The sequence below is a fragment of the Poecile atricapillus genome, chromosome Z (genome assembly GCF_030490865.1).
Source record: "Poecile atricapillus isolate bPoeAtr1 chromosome Z, bPoeAtr1.hap1, whole genome shotgun sequence".
Lineage (NCBI taxonomy): Eukaryota > Metazoa > Chordata > Aves > Passeriformes > Paridae > Poecile > Poecile atricapillus.
The window spans coordinates 21,185,854-21,207,348 of record NC_081289.1 but is presented as its reverse complement, the minus strand read 5'-3'; the positions used below and the strand labels follow the sequence as shown (position 1 = coordinate 21,207,348).

General features: G+C 42.7%; 1 protein-coding gene across 3 annotated transcripts in view; it reads right to left on the bottom strand.

The window, feature by feature from the left end:
- Positions 1–387: 387 nt before the first annotated feature.
- LOC131573672 (thromboxane-A synthase-like) overlaps positions 388–21,495 on the bottom strand; it is a 236,823-nt gene continuing 215,715 nt past the window's right edge. For all 3 annotated transcript variants that reach the window (XM_058827853.1, XM_058827854.1, XM_058827855.1), the window contains exons 11-14: positions 6,890–6,978; positions 4,348–4,485; positions 2,125–2,287; positions 388–1,505 (exon numbers count right to left, since the gene is read on the bottom strand). In XM_058827853.1, the coding sequence (XP_058683836.1) occupies positions 1,431–1,505; positions 2,125–2,287; positions 4,348–4,485; positions 6,890–6,978 (465 nt within the window). In that variant the 3' untranslated portion in view covers positions 388–1,430. The remainder of the gene's footprint in view (positions 1,506–2,124; positions 2,288–4,347; positions 4,486–6,889; positions 6,979–21,495) is intronic.

Sequence of the window (21,495 nt, the reverse complement as noted above, 5' to 3'; positions counted from 1 at the left end):
TGAGACAAAGACAATTTAATAGGTAAAGCAAAAGGCACACACGAAACAAGGAATTAATTTACCATTTCCCATGTGGAGGCAGGTGTTCCACCACCCCAGGAAGCAGAGCTCCAGCAGGCATAACCATGACTTGGGAAGGCAAATGCCATCACTTTGAATGCTGTCCCATTTCCTTCCTCTTCTCCTAGTTTTATGTGCTGATCATAGTGCTGTAGGGTATGGAATGTCCCTGTGTTCAGTGAGGGTCAGCTAGTCCAGCAGTGTCCCCTCCCAACTCCTTGTGCAACACTAGCTGCATGGCAGGTGATGGCTTTGCAGAGGAGTAGGACAGGGAAGTGAGGAGTGGAAGCTACGGCTGTTTTGGCTGGGAAGATGCAGGTGCAGTCACACAGCCTGAATGGATCCATGGGGCTGCTGCAGCTAGCAGTCAGACAAGTTCCTTCCTGAGGGGGTGAGGCACTTGGGACATGACCTTCTCCAGTGTTACAGGAGTCAAGAGGGCTGCTGGGTCTGATGATCCTGGATCCCACTCCTTTGCCACTAGCTCTAGTGCATGCATCCTCTTAATTTCCTCGACTGAAGGAGCTAGACAGGGATGATGCCAACTGCAATGCTTGGAAAGGAAAGGCCTCTCCATGAAGCAGATGTGGTACCAACACCTTCTGATTACTTCTAGATTTCCTCCAGTTCTCCTGCTTGCTTTAAATTCATATCTTTGTCTCCACCTTTCCTACAGCAGTTCAGCAGCCAGCAAAATGGCTGGCACTTCATTTCTTTGGTCTTTGCTGATGGAACTTTACTGGTAAGTCAGGGAACTCTTCATTCTTCTTCTGTCACGTTGATGGAATGTGCCAAGTGCAAATTGTTAATCTAAATGTATTTAAAATCACTTCAAAGCATGAAGGAGGTGCAACTTTTCTGGCTTTACAGACACAGGTAGAGATTAAACATTGTACAGGAGCCTCAGCTTTAATTGTTAATGGAGTCCATGAAAAAATCCAATGCACTGCATCCCAGGTCTTCTGCTGTAACTGTGGTGCCTTAGGGGCTTTCTCTAGGGACTCGCAAGTGTACGAGAAGGATGTGTCATACAATGAACTGAAATTAAAATCTACTGTAAATTGTGGATATTGAGCATGAGGAAAGCATTCTCACTGATAAGTGAAGTGTGCTACAGAGAAGCAAATGAAAGCGGGATGCTTCTTTACAGATACTATTCAGAGCAATTTGAAAACCTCCAAAAAAGACTGTGGAGCCTATTTTAATAAGTGACTGAAGGCTGTCCCGCAGGAGGGCAGTGAGGAAGCACCTACTGACCATCAGTGGGATTTAGGCTCCTACCTGTCCTTGAAGTTTTGAAAAATATTGATACCCAGTGAGTTACTAACAAAGGGTTTCATTCCAGAAAGCTTCAGGATGTGTATTTCCCTTTAGCGAGATTCCAGCATAATGTAGACTCCATTTTTTGGTCCAAGTGTGGCTTTTGATTTGAGCTGCAAAGGAATCTGAAAGAGAAAAGAGCATCTTACGTGCAGTTGTACATGTTTGTTTTTGTGTGTATGACACCCCCATGTACAAACAGACATTTTTGCTGGAGGACCAGTTCATACCAGGATTACTGTGGAAGCTGTAAAGTATTTGTTTTACAGTCAGCTGTGGTGGTATAATATTAAATAGAATTTACAGCCAGAGGCTGAGGCAGTGGTTACCCAGGAATGCTGTAGATCTGAACAGAAAGAAATTAACTCTGTAAGCTCTAGAGCTGGGTGCAATGTCCATAGCAACAGGCATATACTAAAGTGCTGAGATCCTGTGAAATATGTACACATGTTCTCACCCTCTATGAATTATGACATTTTGCCTGTGGTCTTGCCATACTGCTCTCCACTAAGGCAGGGCTGTGTAACCCTGTGTATTTCTTTTGTTGGAAAAATTACATATCTGAAATCACATTTTGCTTAAAACATGCAGTCCATGCCTCATCTCTCCTTATTATGGAAGTGTCTCTAGCAGTTTTCTCAAAGGAAGAGAAGTCACAAAGGCAAATCAATTGTCTTGCCTAAGACTCACCCTCAGCTCCCTCAAATTAACAAGTGTGATCTTTATGCCTCTGAATGTACAAACCTCAGTCTCTGGGCAGGCCTTGAATTGAAACTTCTGCAAAATCCTCAGCAGAGTCATTTTTGTCTCCAACAAACCCATTTTCATGCCAATGCAGCCACGGGGTCCTGCCCCAAATGGCAGGTATGCAAAAGGATGTCGTTCCTTCTTGGCCTCCTCTGTAAACCTAGAAGGTGAAAAGATGGAAACCAGTTCAAGAAATGCTTTTTCCTCTTGATTCCACGTTTTTACTTTAAATCTCAAAAGTTGGTTATTTCAATTGATCTTAATGGATAGGCCAAGGGGACTATTGATAGATTATGTCCTGACATCCAAAGTAAAAAGGTAATTGACTTATGGCCATCAGCATTTGTCAGCTGGTGATTTCAGGAGAGGACATGGAGACTCGAGTTTTATTTTCAATCTATCTTTAATAAAAGTCTTTCATCTCTTTGGATTCAGTTTCCGAGACTTTTAGACTGCTAAGGTCCAGGGAATGCAGGGTAGAAAGAGATGAGAGGTAATACAGGCTATTTGGAGCTTTGGAAAAAAAATAATATTGTGCATTTCCACTAATTCCATCCCTGTGCTTAGATAGCATAGATAAGATTGAGCCACTACTCTAAAAAGTACTGTAGATGCACCTTATTTGAGATTGAAGGACCATTAAGTCATGTACTAAACACTGTTGTATATCCCATGCAAACAGGTTCAGACAATTCTTGTTTTGCTCGCCACCCCCAATATCATTCTGGTAAATTTAAAGTCTCCCTTGTTTTACTCCTATGGCAAATTTCAAAATTAAATACTGGGGGGGGGGGGGTTGGTTGGGAAGGGGGGGAAGGGGGGGAAGGCTGTAGCTGAATTATTTTATCTTATTGTGTGTTATGCTCTTATTTTATAATACTTTATATTATATTATATAAATATAAATATATATAAATATATATTTCTATAATATATATAAATATATAAATAAATAAATATAAATATAAAGTATTATATTTTATAATACTTTCTAATTTACTTTCTACTTTTACCAACTATTCAAGCTGAGTAGAGTGTTAGTAACTATGGATCATTCCTCAGGGAACGTTCGAAAGGGAATTAATCTCAGATTCATAACAAACAGCACTGTGTGAGTCAAGGGGACTGCAGCCCCCACTAACCACTTTACCTTTCTAAACTACTGGTAAAATGGTGAATAAACAATTAAGAAAGCATTTCTAGATAAACATTTCTAAAAATACCCACCCCAGACTCCCAGTTACTGCTAAGGTTTCTCTTCAGCAAAATCTCTGGGCTTCTCTAACCCTGGCATTGCTCTTCCTTGTGTCCAAAAGATTCTGATGGAGCATATGTCTAGATTTGTTCCAGAAGAAGCATTAAGCAAACCCACCTACATCACACATGTGTTGTTTTACTGGCAAAGATGGTTTCAGGCTGCTTGCCTCACACCCAGTTGTTTATGGAGCAGCCACTTCTTTTCTTAGTAAACTTTTGAATGTAGTGGTAGCTTAAAATGCATCTGCCCACAAAACAGCTTAAAAATATAGCTGCCCACAAAACTAAATTGTGCTTCACACAGCATCACATCAGCTGCAACTCTCCCTGTAAGCTCAGCCCAGCACCTGTAACACAGGACATGTACAAAACCACAGCCTGACAGGGTTCCCCCCACCCACTGAAGATATAAACGCTCCATGTGAAACAGTCTTGCCAGGAAAGAGCCAAGGATCCTAACTTACAGACAGAGAGCAAATTTCCAATGGGAGTTGGGGTAGTAGGCTGGGTTCCCCACTCACAGAGCACCCACACTGTTGTGTTGCAGGTGAAAAGGGTGCTCTAAACCAGCGAGGAGTGGGATGAGTTTCCCAGGTACAGCCCAGCCAGTGAATATACTGTCCCACTTCAGAATTTTTGCACCCAGAAGCAACATTATTCACAATATCTGATTTGGAAACAGGTCTGAAATCCTCTGCCACAGTCCAACCTTGATCAAACCTTGCACCTTCTGTGGGATACAGCACTATCATCACTTGTCTGATTTAGTAGAAATAACGTGTTTTTATGGACTAAATGAAACTGTGCTCCTCTTGGTGGAAATGCTATTTTGAATGTATGGGGGTGGCTGTGGCTGCGAAGGAGCAGAAGAATCTGGTGCTTGTATTGGACAGGTTGGAGTTCTGTGTCCACAGGCCAAAGTAAAGACTTCAACCTAAGGATGAAAAGCATTACTCTACATACCTCTCAGGAATGAACTTCTCAGGTTCTGGCCAGAACTCAGGGTTGTGGTGAAGGTGTCCCACTGCAGTTTCAATGACAGCTCCAGCTGGAATATGCTGCCCCAGTACTACACAGTCTTTAGCTGCTTCCCTAGTGAATCTGCAACAACATCCCATGTGATTCATAAAGGTTTAAAACACAGCAAGAGACATCTATAAAAGTATCTGTCTTCATCTGACTGAACAATTTCTGGGGTAACGTTTTCTCATAGATAAATACAAGTGTTGCTGATGCCAGTGTCTCCTCAGGTCTTCTCAGGTTATAATCATCTCCACATAGAAGTCCATAGCTCCAGCCCAGGTGGTTGACTTTTGCCCTTTTCTCAAAAAAGCATTTCTGGTTGTGTACTGTTTTCCAAAGCATTAACTGCTAAACTGTAATTTTATTGTTGATGTTGGGTTTAGACTCAGTTTTTATGAAAATTGCTGATAAAATGTGTCAGTCATCTCTAATAACAGGTAGAAAAAATGCTGGTTTGCTTCCAGGGAAAAAAGGATAGTAAATATAGCTCTGAGTTTGTTTAACTGAGAAGCACTGTTGGTGCAGCACCTGAATCTGAGCAAGGGATTGTTTTAATATTGGGGCTGAGTGTTCTGTAGCTGCTGCTGCTACTCTGGAAATACAACCAATTCACAAGCCTCAGAAAGCCACATTTCACATATATTCATCAAAGACGGGCATGATGTTAACAACCAAAACTCTGCAGTTTTCTCCCACCCTGTGATGATAGGTGACAGAGGTGTCCTTAGGAACCTCATCATGACAAGACTGAGAAAAGCTGCCTGCCAGAGCTCAGCTTGTCTCTTACAAAAGATTGTGTGTGGGTGTGCATGTGTGGTGGTAGGTTCTGATCCAGATCTTTTGGTGCTTGAGTGGTCTCTACAGATCCCAAATCAGCCCAGACCCAGGTGGGTGCCCTGCTGTCTCGGTCTGGGAACTATTCCCTGCCACCATCTGCAAGCACAGGGGTGAGACAATGTGCAGGAACTTCTTTTGCTGGTTTCCACATCCTGCTAGAAAAGTTGAACAAAGATTTCAGCTTCAGGGCTTTCAGTCTAGTATCATTACAGAAACACATTCTTTCCTTTCTGTCACCCATCTCCCTTTCTCATAGACATATAAATAACAGAGGCTCCAAACCTGGAACAAAACACTGGCATGCCAAAAAAAAAAAAAAAAAAAAAGCATTGACAAGCCATCCTTCTCTTTCTTACATGAATTTGGTGATAATGGTAACACCAGTTATGGGGGAGAAAGTTTTCTGGGTAGTAAGTCCATTAAAAAAAAAAATGAAACCAACTCATTTTATAACAAACTTGGCAGCTACTGATTTTTCCCTTAACTCAGCATTATCCTTGTCATAGGCAATTAACATCTTTCAGCGGCCCTGGGCTGTCCTATCCATTCCACATCCATCAGAGTAAAAGCCAGATCAATAAACAGCACTGACAGCGCCAAACAAACCTCCAGAAGAACTTAGTTCCATTCTCGTTCTGTCTCCCATCTGACAAACATAGATTGTTTCCCAGTGATGCAGCCCAAACTCAAAGACCCCTATCACTTTAGCCAGCAGAACAGCTTCCACTTGTACCCCAAGTATAACATAGTAAAGCTCCATCATCTCATCCAGCAGATCTCTTTGATATTTTCTCTCTGAACAATCCTGCAGATGCCCATGAAAAAAATCTTGACTTCCAATCTTCGTGAACATATAGAAGAGAATACGATTTTAAGCTTTTTTCATTTGTTTTAAGGTGTTTGCAGTCATGGGTTAAATTCTTCAAAAGCTCTCACAGCACGTTCAGCTTTGGCTTCTTTCCAGTCATCTACATTTTCCCTGAGCTTCATGAGAAGCATTGCAAGGGGCTGATCACTTTGAAAAATTGTATTTCTTAATATCTGTGTTTACGCTTGTGATAACTTGGAGCTTTAACAATCAGTTTTTGACTTTCTTTTTCCCTTGCTTTCTGTTCATCAATATAGTAGAATAAGTCATGTGTGATTTGGGACAAAACTTTCAAAAATTAATGGATGTTACCATTAGTGTGTCTCTATTAGTATAAGGCAGTGCTAAGTGTTAATGGGCCAAAGTTAAACACACATGTAAACTACAGCCTTCAGATTGGGCAACCCTTCCATGGATCAGGGCCGTAAACACCAACAGGGCAGGGATGGGTTTTGGTGCAAAGCCTGAGGCACATGGAAGCAGCAGCCTCTGTCTTTCTAAGGCCAGACCTGCTTCAAAATGGCTCCGTCCTCTAACCATGGGGGATGTGAAGAATGGTGAGGAAGCAACCTTGGACAATTCACTGTAAAAATGTGCATTAGAAATACCAGAATTATCCAGCTTTCCTTCAACAGGGCACATTATATCTTTCAAATTCACAAAGCAGTATTGATGTTGGCACAGACACTGAGAGACCATTGGTCTTCCAACAGCAGATTTCCATTTCATAGAGCCAGGGATCTATCCTGTGTAATCAGAAGGGTGAAAAAAAGATACCTGAATGCAGGTGGGTACATGCGCAATGTCTCTGCAATCACCATGTCCAGATAAGGGAGTTCTTGTACATTTTGGTAATCAGGGACCATCTGAAAGGGCAGGACAAAAGGAACAATTATGTTTTCTCACATGTAAGTGCCAAACTCATCTCAGATTAGCTTTTAAATCATCTATTTTTTACTGGGCATCTTTCCTGTAGAAGAACTCGATGTCTCATCTAAAACAGTAAATGATAAAATTATACAAAAATGTGGGCAGTAATTAAATGTGTGTGTAACATTCCTTTCATCATCAAAATGCTTTGGTGCACAGCCCAGCTGAAGGTATAATAATAAATCAACTTGCTAGGAAGTATTAAAAGCAGGTCATTACAAAGAGCATCAATAGCTATAACAGAAGCTGTTGTTTTACACGTGTACCAACATCTGCACAGGACCCTTGTTTCTTCCCAGGGGCAAGAGCACGGCTCACACCTTGTTCACAAGAAACAGCAAGTCCCCTAGTTACTCTTGTTAATGTTGGAACAACCCCTCTGCACTTTCCCAGCTGTAGAAATAAAGCAAAGTGCTGGTGCTATGATGCCTGTGGAGGGGTGGAGATGGCTCTGGAAGACGCTGGAGCCCCAATGAGGAACAGCACACAGTGGTAAATTGCTCTGCCAAGAGATGAGGTGCCGAGGTATTGCTCAAATCCCACCTGGCAGGACAGTAGTGCCTGAGCAGAGAAGCCTGTTTCCTCCAGCCCTTGTTTAATGCTGCTTAATTTTTCATGATGGTCAATGCCTGAACCCACATCTTCACAATCCTACAAAGCCATCCAGCCCTTGACAAGGAGTGGTGGGCACTACAACACCAACAGGGCTGTAGCTCAGAAGACTTTGCTCTCTGACTGGCAACAGACAACGAGAGACACCAAACAGCAGCACTGACACGACACAGCACATGGACAAACAGGGAATTTCTTCCACAGTTACCTTCCTCGGAAAAAGGACATCTTCCCTGTTTTATTCAGTGCTCTCAGCAGAGGGCAGCCAAAGAACATCGAATAACCTCATCAGTAAAGTAGAGTTTTGTTTTAAATTAGAGCCTCTCCTAAAGACTGACACAGAGTAAATTGGAGAAAAGCACAGACGTCAGACTAGACTAAACCTTTTATGAAGATCTGGGGCCCTGGCCGTTCACAAAGGGGACTGGATTCCATCCTTCCTTTATTTACTACAGCACTTTTCATGTATAATGCATATTTTATTGAATTTTCATGCAAAAACATATGGTACATACTGAAAATACTAAGCAGAGAGCAACTCCAGATGGTACGCAGAAAAGGCATACAATAGAACAAGGATACCTTGCTGGATTAGGGTATCCCACTTATTCAGCACTAAGCCACCATGCACCATTTCACATTAACTGATCTTTTCTAGGAAGGAAATAGATACATTCTATTATCCCCATTTTTTGGCTCAGGAAAGAAAAGCAGAAGCAGAGAAAGTAATTTGCACAGGCTGAGTAGAACCAGTGTGTGTGCTCCTCTCTCAGGGGAAAAGATGCAACTCGGCTTGTCAATAGATGAAGTATTTTGTCAGTATATGACAAATATTATCAATACAGGAAATATGGACTGCATTGACAGCCTTTCAGTGTGGCTTTTATCTTGTAGTGGTGCCTGCTAACTCAAACCTTTGGCTTAGGTCAGTAGTTATCAGACAAAGGACTAGGAGCCTAAAAGCCACGTGAGAACCATGATTAGAGGAATAGTGCTCCAATAATTCCAATAGCTAAAACCAAAGCTGTGAGAATGATTTTTATCACCTTTGTTTTGCAGAAAGGGATCTGAGAGCTGCCTAATTTTGTGGGGGAAACCAGTAGCAGAGGCTGGAAATGCAGTCTCAAATTTCAGGTCTTGACGGCACAACTCCCTTTCTCCATGCCCACAGAGGTGCTCCACTCTTCAGTGCAAATGCATGCTGTGGCATGCATTCTTTTATTTTTGCTGCCAGTTTCACAATTATCTTTCAGAGCTTTCCCCTTGCCTTTTTATACTGCTCTCCTGCATCTCTTTGAATCCTGAGTCAGCATCTGAGTCCTGTTCCTGCAATCCCTCCTGATTTCATGGACAGGCTGACTGAGAGAGGAGTCCAGGCTCAGAAAAAATGAGTGGTGGAGCCAAGAGCACACCGAATTGTGTTTGATTCTCTGAACCATACTCTTTCCACTGGGCCTTCCTGTCTCTCTCATAATCCCTCTACTTACTTCTGGAGTCAATAATTAAGATAATTATATGGTAACTTGATATAATAAGTAGCCACTAAATCAAACCATACATCAACGAATAATATAACACTAAATTACTGGAGCTTTGATTTGCTCTTTCAAATAGCTTCTATACCTTCAGGGAATTAGCAGTTCAGAAAACAAAACAAAGGTGTAAAACCAGCTGATTTTCTTTAGAAGAAAATTCTTTTTGCTTACATATAGAAGGAGGGGTCAGTCAAATGGCAGCAGAGTGAACTCTGCTATCATGAGAATGACAGACACATCAGTCATTTCCTACATCTGATGCAACTTAATTATTGGCACTTCCATGCTTTTAGCATCAAAGTAGCTGGACCTAATTTAGTAGTTGTTTGCAAGGTCTGACCTGCAGCTGCGTAAAGTACACAAAAGCCAAGCATCTCTGTTTAGGAAGGACAGTTTGTTGCTTCTTTTTTCCCTTTCAAAGAAAATATTTTCCATTTGTTTTTCCACTCCCTCTCTTAAAAATATGCCTTTAGCCAAGCACATTTCAAAGGAACGTAAATATGCTTTTCTCCCTAAATGTCCCTATTTATATCTATCAACTGCTGGCAGGTTTGCTGGGGTGAGGGTGATGTTGTGCAAACATGCCACTTTAACCCCCTGAAAAAAAAAAAGAAAGGTCTAAATTGCCTTGTAGTCAAGATGAGGTGTTTTTTTTCACTAAGAAAGGTTTCTGTCTTTAACAAGGGGGGTGTGAGGGAGGATTGCATATAATAAAACATCCTGTATTTTAATTTTGCAGCCACTGCTTTGCACAGCAGTTTTTCTTATGCCTTGCACAACCTTGTAGTGTCTTTTCCTGTTGTTGTGGAAGTGAAATGGCCATGTAACATCTTGTGGAATTTCTCTACATGCATGTTTCCCCACTTTGATTTCTGGAGGTGAGGTGGTACACCCTTACCAATCCCAGACTATTCAATCACTTCTGGCATCTAGTTTGTCCACAGACTCTCCTTTATGACTGACAGAAAATCACAAGCCTCCATTACTTAGAAAAAGATGGGAAATTAATTCTTCCTCCCACAGAGTACCCTGAGGTGAAATACCAGCAGTGATTATAAAATTGCCTATGTGCTACAAGGATGACGCGTGTTTTAATCCCCATATAAACTCCAAGAGAGATAACTACCTTCAGATCCACCTCTGCTTTTCAGTATTGGTTTTAACATTTTCTAGGCAGGCAAACCTATTTTTTACCACCGCCCCCAGTTAACTTTTAATTCCTCAATGAACAGCAAGGGAATCCAAGTGCCGACAGGAGCGGTCTGGCCAATCACTCTGCTGCAGTTTGAGATGTTACTGTTCCCAGTTGCTGGCTCTTCTTTGCTGGCTGTGGCTGGTGTCACCACAGCCAAGTCAGCAGAATGGAACATATGCCTGCACCTCAGTTGCTTCCATACAACATCCAGCATGAACCCATCTTCAGTGACAGCTCAAGACGAGACACTAACTTTTCCCCAAAGCAGCTGATGATCATCCTCCTCTACCGCCTCTGTTTTGGGAATGGTAATTCAAAGTACACATCAGTGAATAAGAGATTTCCACTTATCCTATTGGCCATGCTCTAGTGATGCTCAGCATCCAGAAATGAAAAAAAATCAGAAAAAAATTTGTGCAGCTGACAGCGTATGTGCACCTGAAATCAATTTAGAAGCAGCAAAGCCTGTCGAGACCACATTCCTCAAAAGGAGCACTGCTGAGTCATGGCCTGATACTGAACCAGCTGAGGTTTCTGAGAAACTGCAATCCAAATCCAACGGCTCATGGGCTGGTGTGGCTGTGACAAAGTCCAGGTCAGAGAGATGACGTGCAGACATGCTTAAGCACAGATGTAGATCCATGAGTTATCTGTGTATGCATAGCTACACAGCCCATGTGGGTTTTTTGTCTCCCCCAAAATGTAGACTTTGGATAGCCATAGGATAGGAGTAAAAAAAGGCTGCATCTCCCCCAGTTACTCTCACCCCACTCCCTTTCAAATTGCCAAAAGGGCTACTCAGACCACAGCCATTCACAAACAGGTCAATAATGTTTTTTGATCGAAGGGATCAAAAGCTGCCAATAGATCAAAGAATCTGCCTGTGGTTTTGACCTCTCCTTAGTCACCTCTAGGAGCTGCTCATACTCTAACAGAACTAGAGCCTGTGTGCCTCACTTGGCCTCAGAGAGGGGGAAGAAATGTAAGAATGTGAAGTACAAGAAAGTCAAATTAGGCTTCTTGGATGACAACTTTGCCAACAACCCTGTCAGGAAAGGAAAGGTTAGAGACTGGACTGCACTCAAAATGCATATCAATGAAAAAAGGGGTGGGATGGTTTAACAGGCATCTATCCTTGCTTAAAGAAAGCTTGTCACATGTTTGACCACTTCCATGACAACATGTTGCAACCCCTGTAAAGAACCAAACTAAAGCCTTCCTACAATCTCAGGCAGCAGGATAGGGACAAAGTTGATGAAGTAAAATTTCTTAGCTTTACCCCCAGAACTTGGACCAAACACTTAAAAAATGCTTAAGGCAATCCTCATGCAACACTAACTGCAAATTCTCCCTCCCTGTTGTCTGCACCTGCCAGGTGCAATGTGTCTCCGAGCCAAGGCACCAGGCAGAACCAGCCCATGCTGCTTGGGAAACAGGATCCTGAAGCTCCTGAGTCCCACTCACTCTGGGAGACAGATCACGGCCTTAAGATAGAGAAAAGCCTGCCTAAAATCATCAAGTGTCTGTTGGCCACTTCCAGTGACAGAGGCCCAGAGAACCTTCTAGCAAAATATTAAGTTCTTGACTACAGAATTGAGGACAAGGTTCAGGAATAAAAAATAGGATTGCAAGCCTGATTTCCAGATAAAGAGACTTTCTGAGCTGCCTAGCACCTCTCAAATTCTTAGACCATACCTTGGTAGCACTAGAGCATCTGCCATCGGCATTGTGCCTTCTCACACGCTCTCAGAAATCAACATTGAAGTTCTCAGCTCCATCCCCTCTTTCATCTTTCCCCAGAAGCAAGAAAAACTATCCAAAACATGTGCTCCCAAGATTTCCATTTATTTCTTTGTTCCATATGGGTTACCTGCCACCTCTTTCATCTGCTTGGGTTGTTATTCAAATGGAATTTTATCAGGCTCTGACCCCACACTCTTGGTAGCTGCTCACTGGGTTTGACAAAGTTACTTTGCTCGTTGAGGCACATCCCAAGATGTGACAGCATTTGGTGCTTCAGACACCTCAAACAAATTCCTCCCAGCTCCTGCTAAAGACTGTGAGTGCCAGATAAATTTAGTCTTACAGCTTTTTGTTCAAATCACTCGCCAGTCACCCTCAGCTCTAACTCCACCTCTCTCTGGTTCACTACCATGCAAGTCAACTGACCATTCACAGAGGAAGGTGCCGACTTGCAGGGTGAGTTCAGAGCTGGGGGGAATGGCTGGTGCACCATTTCCACCATAACCACATTACACGCAGTCCTTGCAGCCAAATTCTCTCCATTACTTTGGTGCAAATCCACGCAGCTCCCTGGGGCTGTATGAGTGTAATGGAGAGGAAAATACGGTTCTAAGGATGTACCAAATAGTGCTGGGGAAAGAGCCAGAGGGTATAAGGTTACACCAATGTCAATTCACTTTAATGTTAGTTTGCTTTTCGAATCAAAGAATCCAGCTTCTGACAGAAGACAGACCTACAGTACCTCCAGTAGCTTCCACGGTGCTAAAACAAAGTCTTTGTAGCATCACTGCTCACGAGGAGACTTCTGCGAGATAAAATACTTCCTGAAACTGAACAGTGTCCCAAAGCCAAAAAGATAAACGTAAAAGCTGCAACCAAAACAGTCAGAAATTCTCTTCCACCTACATTACTACTGACACATGGTGATCAGCAAGAACAGAACGTGTGCCATCAGGTAGAAGATCAAGAAAAAAGAAAGTCAGGAAAAAAGAAGAAAATCTCTAAGGAAATACCTTATGAGACAAGCTACAAACGAAAAGAAAGGAGAAAGCAATCTGTTTCTATTTAAGTTTTGTAAATTTGTCAACTTCATCTAGTCCCAGATTGCCAAGAGAAGTGTGTGCCTACAAATGAAAATTGATTAAATAACTCTAAGTGAGACTGGGTGCCTGGGGTACTCTGCTGTCGCAAAGGAAGATGCAGTTCCCCAGTGTGATGATACTGCCAGGCCAGGCAGTGTTTTGTACATGAGTACCCTCACTATGCTAATTTTTATTATTTTACCTAGGCTATGTGGGGAAGAGTAGCTCCCCTTTAGAAGTGGCTCCCTACCTGTATGCAATGCATGCCTTGACCAGTTATTTGTGATGTGGTATAATCCCTGCCCATGCATTGCAGCAGGCTAAGATCATCAGAGACACAGAGACTCCTCTTTCTCGCCTCCTTAAAAAACAATCAGCCCCCAGGAAATCCGCCCCAGGTTCTCTCCACAGCCCACTGAGGCTCGAAAGTCTCTCTTTCTACACTTGTCTGACACAATCAAAATTTCTACTTGGGTGGCAGAAATGCTGAACGGTGAAGGATCCCAGTGGGAGGCAAGCAAGGAGGAAATTAAACAGGAGAAAGGACTGCCAGAGGCCCAAAAGGCTGAGAAAGAGAATTATAAAACTGGGGTAGGTCTGTCCGAAGGCCATGTCACCAGTCCAAAGCACATTAACCACTGAAGTTCGTGCAAGACTTAATCCTTCCTGCCACAGAAGTGTCCCTTGATGGTTGCTGCAGATCTACAGGAATAAAGAGGAGGGATTTTTTTTTCCCTTCTCAGTAGACATTCATGGTAGCACATAAGAACCAGATGATTTAATTTAATCATTCCTGCTCCAGCTGGTATTTTCTGTATGGAGGTGACAGTGCTTTAAATTAGGGCCTTGCATATAAAAGGCCTGTGTGTTTAGTTTAATCAAATGTTCATTTCCTCACATTATATTTATATTAAAAGACATCAGCATGAATTTTCATGCTGCAAATAGAGGCTATGTTATGGTCTACATGCTGAAGTTGTCTTTGGTTGCTCTTCATCTCTGTGGCAGCCTTATAGACTGGGAGGTGTCTCAGCCCCAGGCACGCAGTTTGGGGAAGTATGCTCTGGAGAGCACAGTCCAACCTATGAGGAGATCAGAGCTTTACACAAAATAAATTATTTCTGTAATTCGCCCTTCTTAGCCAGTGGCTGCTTAAGTCACTGGTTTCAGAAACTGCTGGATGAGACCTTTTCTGAATTAGTAAACAGGAAAACATTCGTGGCAGAGAAACAACAAGATTCTCTCATGACTCAGAGTTATTATTTGTTCCGACAAGGGCAGGTCAATTTTAATACCATACAACATTTATGCAATGCCTAATGCCTTGGAAACATCTAACATGCATTGGGAGCAGTACGACAATAAGACTTTGCCTTTCCATAGTTGTTTTCCCCCTGAGGCTCGCAAAGCATTTAGCAAACATTAATTAGCTGATCATCTTCCAAATGTATGTGTGAGGTGCTCCTGGTAAATAATCCCTCCCCTACAAACGTGGGGCCTGCAGAGGTGCTGAAGACCGAGGCCATCGATTTATGACTATGAGTTGAGCACCCACCAGCTCAAGTCTTCTTAACTAGCCTGATTTTTGTTTCTCAGCTTCAGCGTGACTCCTGTTCATAAATTAGCAAATACTGCTCTGAATGCATAGACTGAAAGTGACCAAAAAAAGATAGAAATCCATTGCACAGCATTTAAATAGGACTTAAACAAAAAGGAGCTTTGTTTGCTTTCAGCTGCCAAAATCGTAACTCACGGTTCAGCCTGTCCTTGGGAAACTGATGGTACTAAAAGTACAGAATGTAAAGAAGTGCTTCTGGTGCCAAAGCTCCAATTCCTTGCTGTAGACTTCTGCTCCTCCAATCTAATACAGGTAAAACTTATTGGTAAAAGCCACATCCAGCCCTAGCTCCAAATTTCAGCATGTGGCCCTTCTAGAAGGCACAAAGGAAAAGTTTGTTCCTGTTGAAACTTCTTGCAGTTCAACTGAAAATATGAACAATGGACAAAGAAAGGGAAAAAAGTATTTTCTAACCAAAGCTATTCAGTGCCTTTTCCTCTTTTGCTCCGTCTGGAAAGTGCTGACTGCCCTGGGTACAACAAAGCAATTTACAACTGGCATGTGAAAAAATTTGATAGCACTTGAAACAGCTTCCATGTTTTCTTCCTCCAGTGCATGAAAAAGATCTCTGAGAAAAACAACACAAATTGTCAACCCAAAATGCACTACCCTAAACTCAGTGGGGAGCTGGCTGTGAGCAGGGGTGTCTGCTACCCTGACACAAACCTACATCAAACTTGTCTAGATATTCAGATAAAGCTGTCTGCAAAGAATCCTGGTGGATGCCTGTTCAAGGTCTCTCCTTTTACTCCCTGACTCTCCATCTGGGAACACAGAAATTTCCCTAAGCCTGTTCACGCTTAGATTTAGCGAAGCCATCGTGGTGTCACGTTCTGGCGCTGTTTTGTGTCTTTGCTCTCCTCTACCCTTTGTAGACCAGCATGGCACGACTGTCCATCTGTTTATGATTTACTTCTCACAATGACTTTGTCCTGATTACACTGATAAGCACAGTAGGTTATTTGAGGGCCAACTGGACCTCTCTAATGATACTCAAACTGTACCCAAGTTGTGGGAACATTTCCAATCAAAAAAAGGCCAATGGAAAAACTCCACTGGATCCTCCCTGAGGAAAGGCTTCCTGTCCTTAAGCCCAGGAAATAAAATAAAAAATTTAATTCTTTATCTGCAATTCTTCTGCAGTTATCAGTGTCCAAGTGATCCACAAAAACTGAAGAGAGGACAAGAAAAGAAACCAAGGCCTAGGCCTTTCTGACATTTGAAGATGCATATTTGAGAAGAGATTATAAAGAGCAGTATTCATTTCAGGAGGCTACAAGTTTCACGGTCTCCTTTAGCACAGATGTGAATACCTGTGTTAGAGGACCTGCCCCCACGTGCAGGAGCTGAGGACAGAGCCTGGAAAGTGCAGCTGCTTTGGGAGGCACCATGTACTGCCAGGGGTAGTAAAGCCCTCCCTTCTGCACTGACTCACTGGTCCTCGTGAGCGCATGGAAACGAAGGGAACAAAAGCACAACTCAAAGAGCTGCAGGATGGAGTCACAGGGTCAGCAGTGAGAAAATACAGAATGCATTTGTAGTCTGAACAAGGTCATTTCCAGCATGTTTTAGGATAATATAAGGCTTTACAGGGAAGGCAAATGGAAAGTATTGCTCATGATTTCTTCTGCTTTACGAGTAAGCTGCTTTGCTTTTATTTATTTATTACGTCACAGTCCCACAATGGTCCCGGTGTGAAGACCAATTTTCCCTTCTTTCTCTCTTGCTTCCCAAAGATATTTTTGCTTCTTGAACCTCACCCTTTCCTATCTTAGTGCCTGGCCACATCACTCATTTCTGTATTTCCAAGAATACCCTTATTTTTAAAATTTGTAACACCTCACTTCTGTGCTGTCATTTCACTTACGGCCATGCTACTTTAATGCCCAGTATTTTATCCTTTATTCTTATTTTTCAAAGCTCAAAAGCATCAAGTCTCAAAAGTTCTGGGGTACAGGGGAACCTGGCCAACATGGTGGCACTCAGCTGGGTTTGAGCCAGCCCTGACAGGAAAGCCACTTGATCGAGACACCACTGAGACACAAAGGTGGCACCCACAAATTGATACATTTGATAGAATCATTCAGCACAAAAGAGTGCTTTTAAGCCAGAAAAGTGCATAAAACAGAGTGTTCTGCAGGGGGTTCACTAGCAATTTTACCCATATAAAATACCTAATAAAGGATGGTATACTCTGCCTTTTTATCATGTATTGAGACACAAAGAAACGTAGATATCTATAGATGGGCTAATTTGTGGGGAGGGATTTTCTGAGTACCAAGACAAGACACAGCTGTAGGCTTTCTCTGTAAAGGGCCTGTCACACACAGGAGAGCAGCTAGCATATTACCAATCCTGATTGCTCAAAGATTATAGGCAAGGCCCCACCATACTTTGAAAGTGACTGGAAAACACATGAGATTAATGACAAATAACAGTATTTTGAGCTTCATACGCCTTCTGGCCTCCGAACTGGGATTCATGTTTTCAGTCTTACCTCTTCAGCTAGAAACCTTTTTTCCTTTTTCTTTTCATTACTGGTTGTCTTTTGTTTCAATATTGAACTATGAGATTCTGGTTATACACCTGACTTCAGTATTGAGTGATTTGAGAGAATACAAAACAAATAACAGAGACTTACTTGCAGCCTGATGGCAGGATGCTGGTAATATTCCATTTACTGAGCACCATGAGCTATCCCTGCCTGCCCTTTGGCCATCTGCTGCTAGCACTCAGCTAGAATCATGCAGACTTTTTAAAAAGAAAGGAAAAAAATCTACAAGACCAGGAACTTCATGTGAATAAGCATCAGACAAGCATGAGCATCCCTTCAGAGTACCCACAGTACAGTAGCACACATTTTGGGGGTGTGTGAGGGGTGTTACTACAAGAGGGGCCTCAAGGATTAATCATTCAACCCCCTTTTGAAAATGCCAAACTTGGTACCTTGGCAAAGCTTGACACAGAATGAAATTGAAACACGCAGACAAAGTAATTGGGGGGGGAACTGTGCTGAGTTTATATATAGCATTTTGTTTCTGCTGAGTACTAGGGGGGAGGTGGGGAAGGGAAGAAGTGAGGGGGAGAGAGAAAAAAGAAAGATAAATTTTGGTTGTTGCTGTCAGATGAAGATCCACTTATCTATGCCAGAAGCCCAGACAGCTGCATGACTGTAAATGAAGAAATTTAATTAAAAAGTAAAAAAATTATTAAAATTAGCAGAAAAAAAAAGAGAAAAAAACAGGACTTCTTGCTTCTCACACCTACCCTGATGTGATGGATGAAGGGTGCTTATTATTTCTTTGACTTCTATGTGCGTAAAGAAATCTACAATACTCTGTAGTGAACCAGCAGGATGATCAAAAAGCCAATGGCATGTTGCTGATATTCCAACTTAGCTGCTCTAGCTTAAACCATACCATGCAACATTTTGGCAGCCCAAGTCATAGTCCCATATAATACTTAATTTGCACTAAAAAAAAATTAAAAAAAAACCCAACAAAAAACCAAAAACAACTGCAACAACAACAACAACAAAAACCAAAAACAAACCAAACCAGACTTGGGGGAAAGTTGCCTCAATTATGAAAGAAAAGATTTTGGAAAGCAGGTTACTTGGGATCATATTCTTCCAGAGCTACACACCTCTCATAAGAAATGTGCTGATAAAAACTGTGAGTGGATGTGATCCCCTTTTGCACCCCTTGCTTACTTTGACCTGCCTTCTTCCAGCACAACTTAGAGCAACCTCACAGCTTTTCCTGCCTCAGCTCCCAAGGTATTTGCAACACAGCTCAAAAGAGGCAGAGCATCTTGCATTCTGTCCCAACCCACAGCTTTTGCTAACACGCTTGCTTCCTATTTCACATTATGGCACAGTGAGAGAAATTGGTATTAGTACTTTTGGCCTCTCTTCATGTCCATGGACATGTGTGCATGTGTACTTTCTGTAACACATCCACCTATTTGAAGTGGCATAAAAACGACTAGAAATATACATATATATTCTTCAAATCTCAGAAGATTCAAAGTGTCACTGCTGTGAAGTCAGAAAATTCATTCCAAGTCCTATTTATCTAGGTCAGGGTGTGGGAAGACTTTTTCTGTGCTCTGCATATGCCTGTTGCCACTTTTGCTCCTTGGTACTACACAGCCTGGGAGTTGAAGAGCCAGGGAAGATGATAGCTTGCTCCCTGCTTCCAGTGGACTTGATAGAAAATTCCTCTTTGTGTTCCTTATAATGGAGTCTTGTCTCATTTTTACCACAAGAGATGCTTTGGCCAGTATATTACAAACACCATGCTGACAGTGCCTATATGTAGCTCTGCCTCAGTGCCACATCGCTGCTGGCTCCTCTTTAAAGCAGAAGAGAAGAGCACCCTGCAAAGCAAGGAACAAGTTAACAAAAAGCTTCATTTATCTCCAGCTGATACCAACATGACAGTGGGAAATGTGGGGTCAGATTCCAGGCACATTATTGTGAGGGTAGGAGGAGTGTGGGAGTAGCCCTTGTGTGGCAAAACCACAGGGCCTGCTAGGTCAAGTCCTGACGCAGCTTTCCAAGCAAATTTGGGGAAGTCTTTTCCTCTCCTCCACCACTCTTAATAAGATTGATAAACCCTAATCATGTGGCTACTGCTGGCTTGCTCAGAGCAGCTTATGATGCTCGTGTTGAAGGCCTGATCATTACATGGTACTAACAACAAATCCCCTGCTCTGTAAAAAAAAAAAAAATAATAATTTTGTCATGAGTAAGGTAAGCCCTGGCAGGTAATACTGATACACAAAATAAAGGTAAATTCTGAATGGAAAACAAAATGGTGGACAGACTACTAGAACAGAATTTTTACACATTCCTTCTGTGTAAATGAAGAAGTGAACTTAAAATTAAAGCCATTAAAGCTTTGCTTTAGAATGTGCAGTTGCTGGGGGAGAATGGTCATAACGTGTGTTACACATTCACCCACACACCAGCAACAAACCAGCAAAGGAACACACTCCTTGCCTACCCTCGAATGGAAAAAATAGCTGCAATTTAAAGTTTAAGGGATCTGCACTCAAGATTTAGCCACCTATGATGTCCTTGGGGTCCAAATAGAGGCTGGGATCCATGGGAATTCTCCCTGCTCCCTGTACCTCTGCCCTCTCAAATGATGAACCATGCAGGGAAACTACTGCTGCTATTAGACCTGCGGAAGAGGAACTGCACCAAAACTGCTCCCAGAGCAGACTCCAGGATGGGTCCTGCAGACAGTGTCAGGATGTAGAAGGCAGGCCTGTGCTGCTCTCATGTCTCCTGCTCCCCAAAACCCAGAGGGTTGGCTGTTGTGACAAGGCAGTGCCACTCCACCGTGTGCGGTGCTACCTGCACATCTCCGCTCTGTCCTGGATGGTGCTTTCCTATTTGATTATTTTTTCCATCATACATTTCTTACTTCATTAAGGGGAGTTGTTAATCAGGTGGCCCAGGAGTGGTGGGGCTTCCCTGTAACCCAATATTGCCACAGTAAGGGATGAAGCCAGCATTTTGCTTGGGCTTGGAGCACTCCCTGCTCTCTCAAGCTGAAAGATGGCTCATGTTCAGAGTGCTGTGCACAACCAGGCTCCACACAGGAGGCAACAGGCTCAGCTTGGTGGGAAATGAAAAGGACATAGAAGCTTGTCAGCTTGACTTGGTCTTAATAATGTTTAAATATCTGAAGGTCACTAAATTAGAGTTCAGAAACTTGGCACAAAGGCCTTTCTCTAAGATTATCTAGGTTTGCTGAAGTAAGACAACAAAAGAGAATTAACCAAACTGAGCAAAACCAACAGCTGCTGCTGCTGCTGCTGAGATGTTATTCTCCTCATTAAGCCTATACGCTGAGCCTATAGAGGAGGCAGCACTTCCTGTCTCTCTTGCTGAAAATTCAGTATTGGGGCACAAAGACAGGTCACTGTCCTTGGCGATACGGTAAACAAAGATAAGAGCTGAAAGCAACAGAATATTTTTTTAACCCTGATAATTCACTCAGTATGAATTCCATTGTGGAGAGATTTATTGTTTACTCAGACCTCCTCAAAAGAGCTCCTTGAGAATGTGCCAGACGCAAAACACGCATTTCAGCTGAAAGCACTGGCTAGGCCTGCTCAGGGCATCTGCTACTTGTCCCTGGATTCACGTGTGTGAAACATTAGTGAACCTGCTGGAAAAATGCAGCCCCAAACCTTTGCCCAGATCTGCTTGCTATCCCGGGCTGGGAAGTTAAACAGGCGTCTTCAGCGGGCAGTCCTGCTCATGAAAATGCTTTGTCAAGATGCCAAAAAAAAACCTCACGGCTTTCCTTCTCCACTCACAAGATGTCTGCAGCAGAGCAGCACAAGAGTGAAAGCCATTGGTATATTATCTGACACTCTTAGTAGAAGAAGGATCAGTCTTCCCTCTGCCTGGCCCAAGTAAAACTCCCCACTGCCTTCCCCTCCAAGCTCATTTCCCCAAATGCAGACACACCACACCACTAAAGGGGGAGGCAGGAGCAGACATCATCACTGCCAACAGCAGAGACTGCCTTATCTTTTCTGTGTAATGGCTCAGCAGCTTAAAGTAAAGCAAGGGTTTAAACATTTGCTGATTAGGAGAGTAGGGCATCTGATGAGAATTTGGGAGCTGTGAGTGCTGCCACAGATTA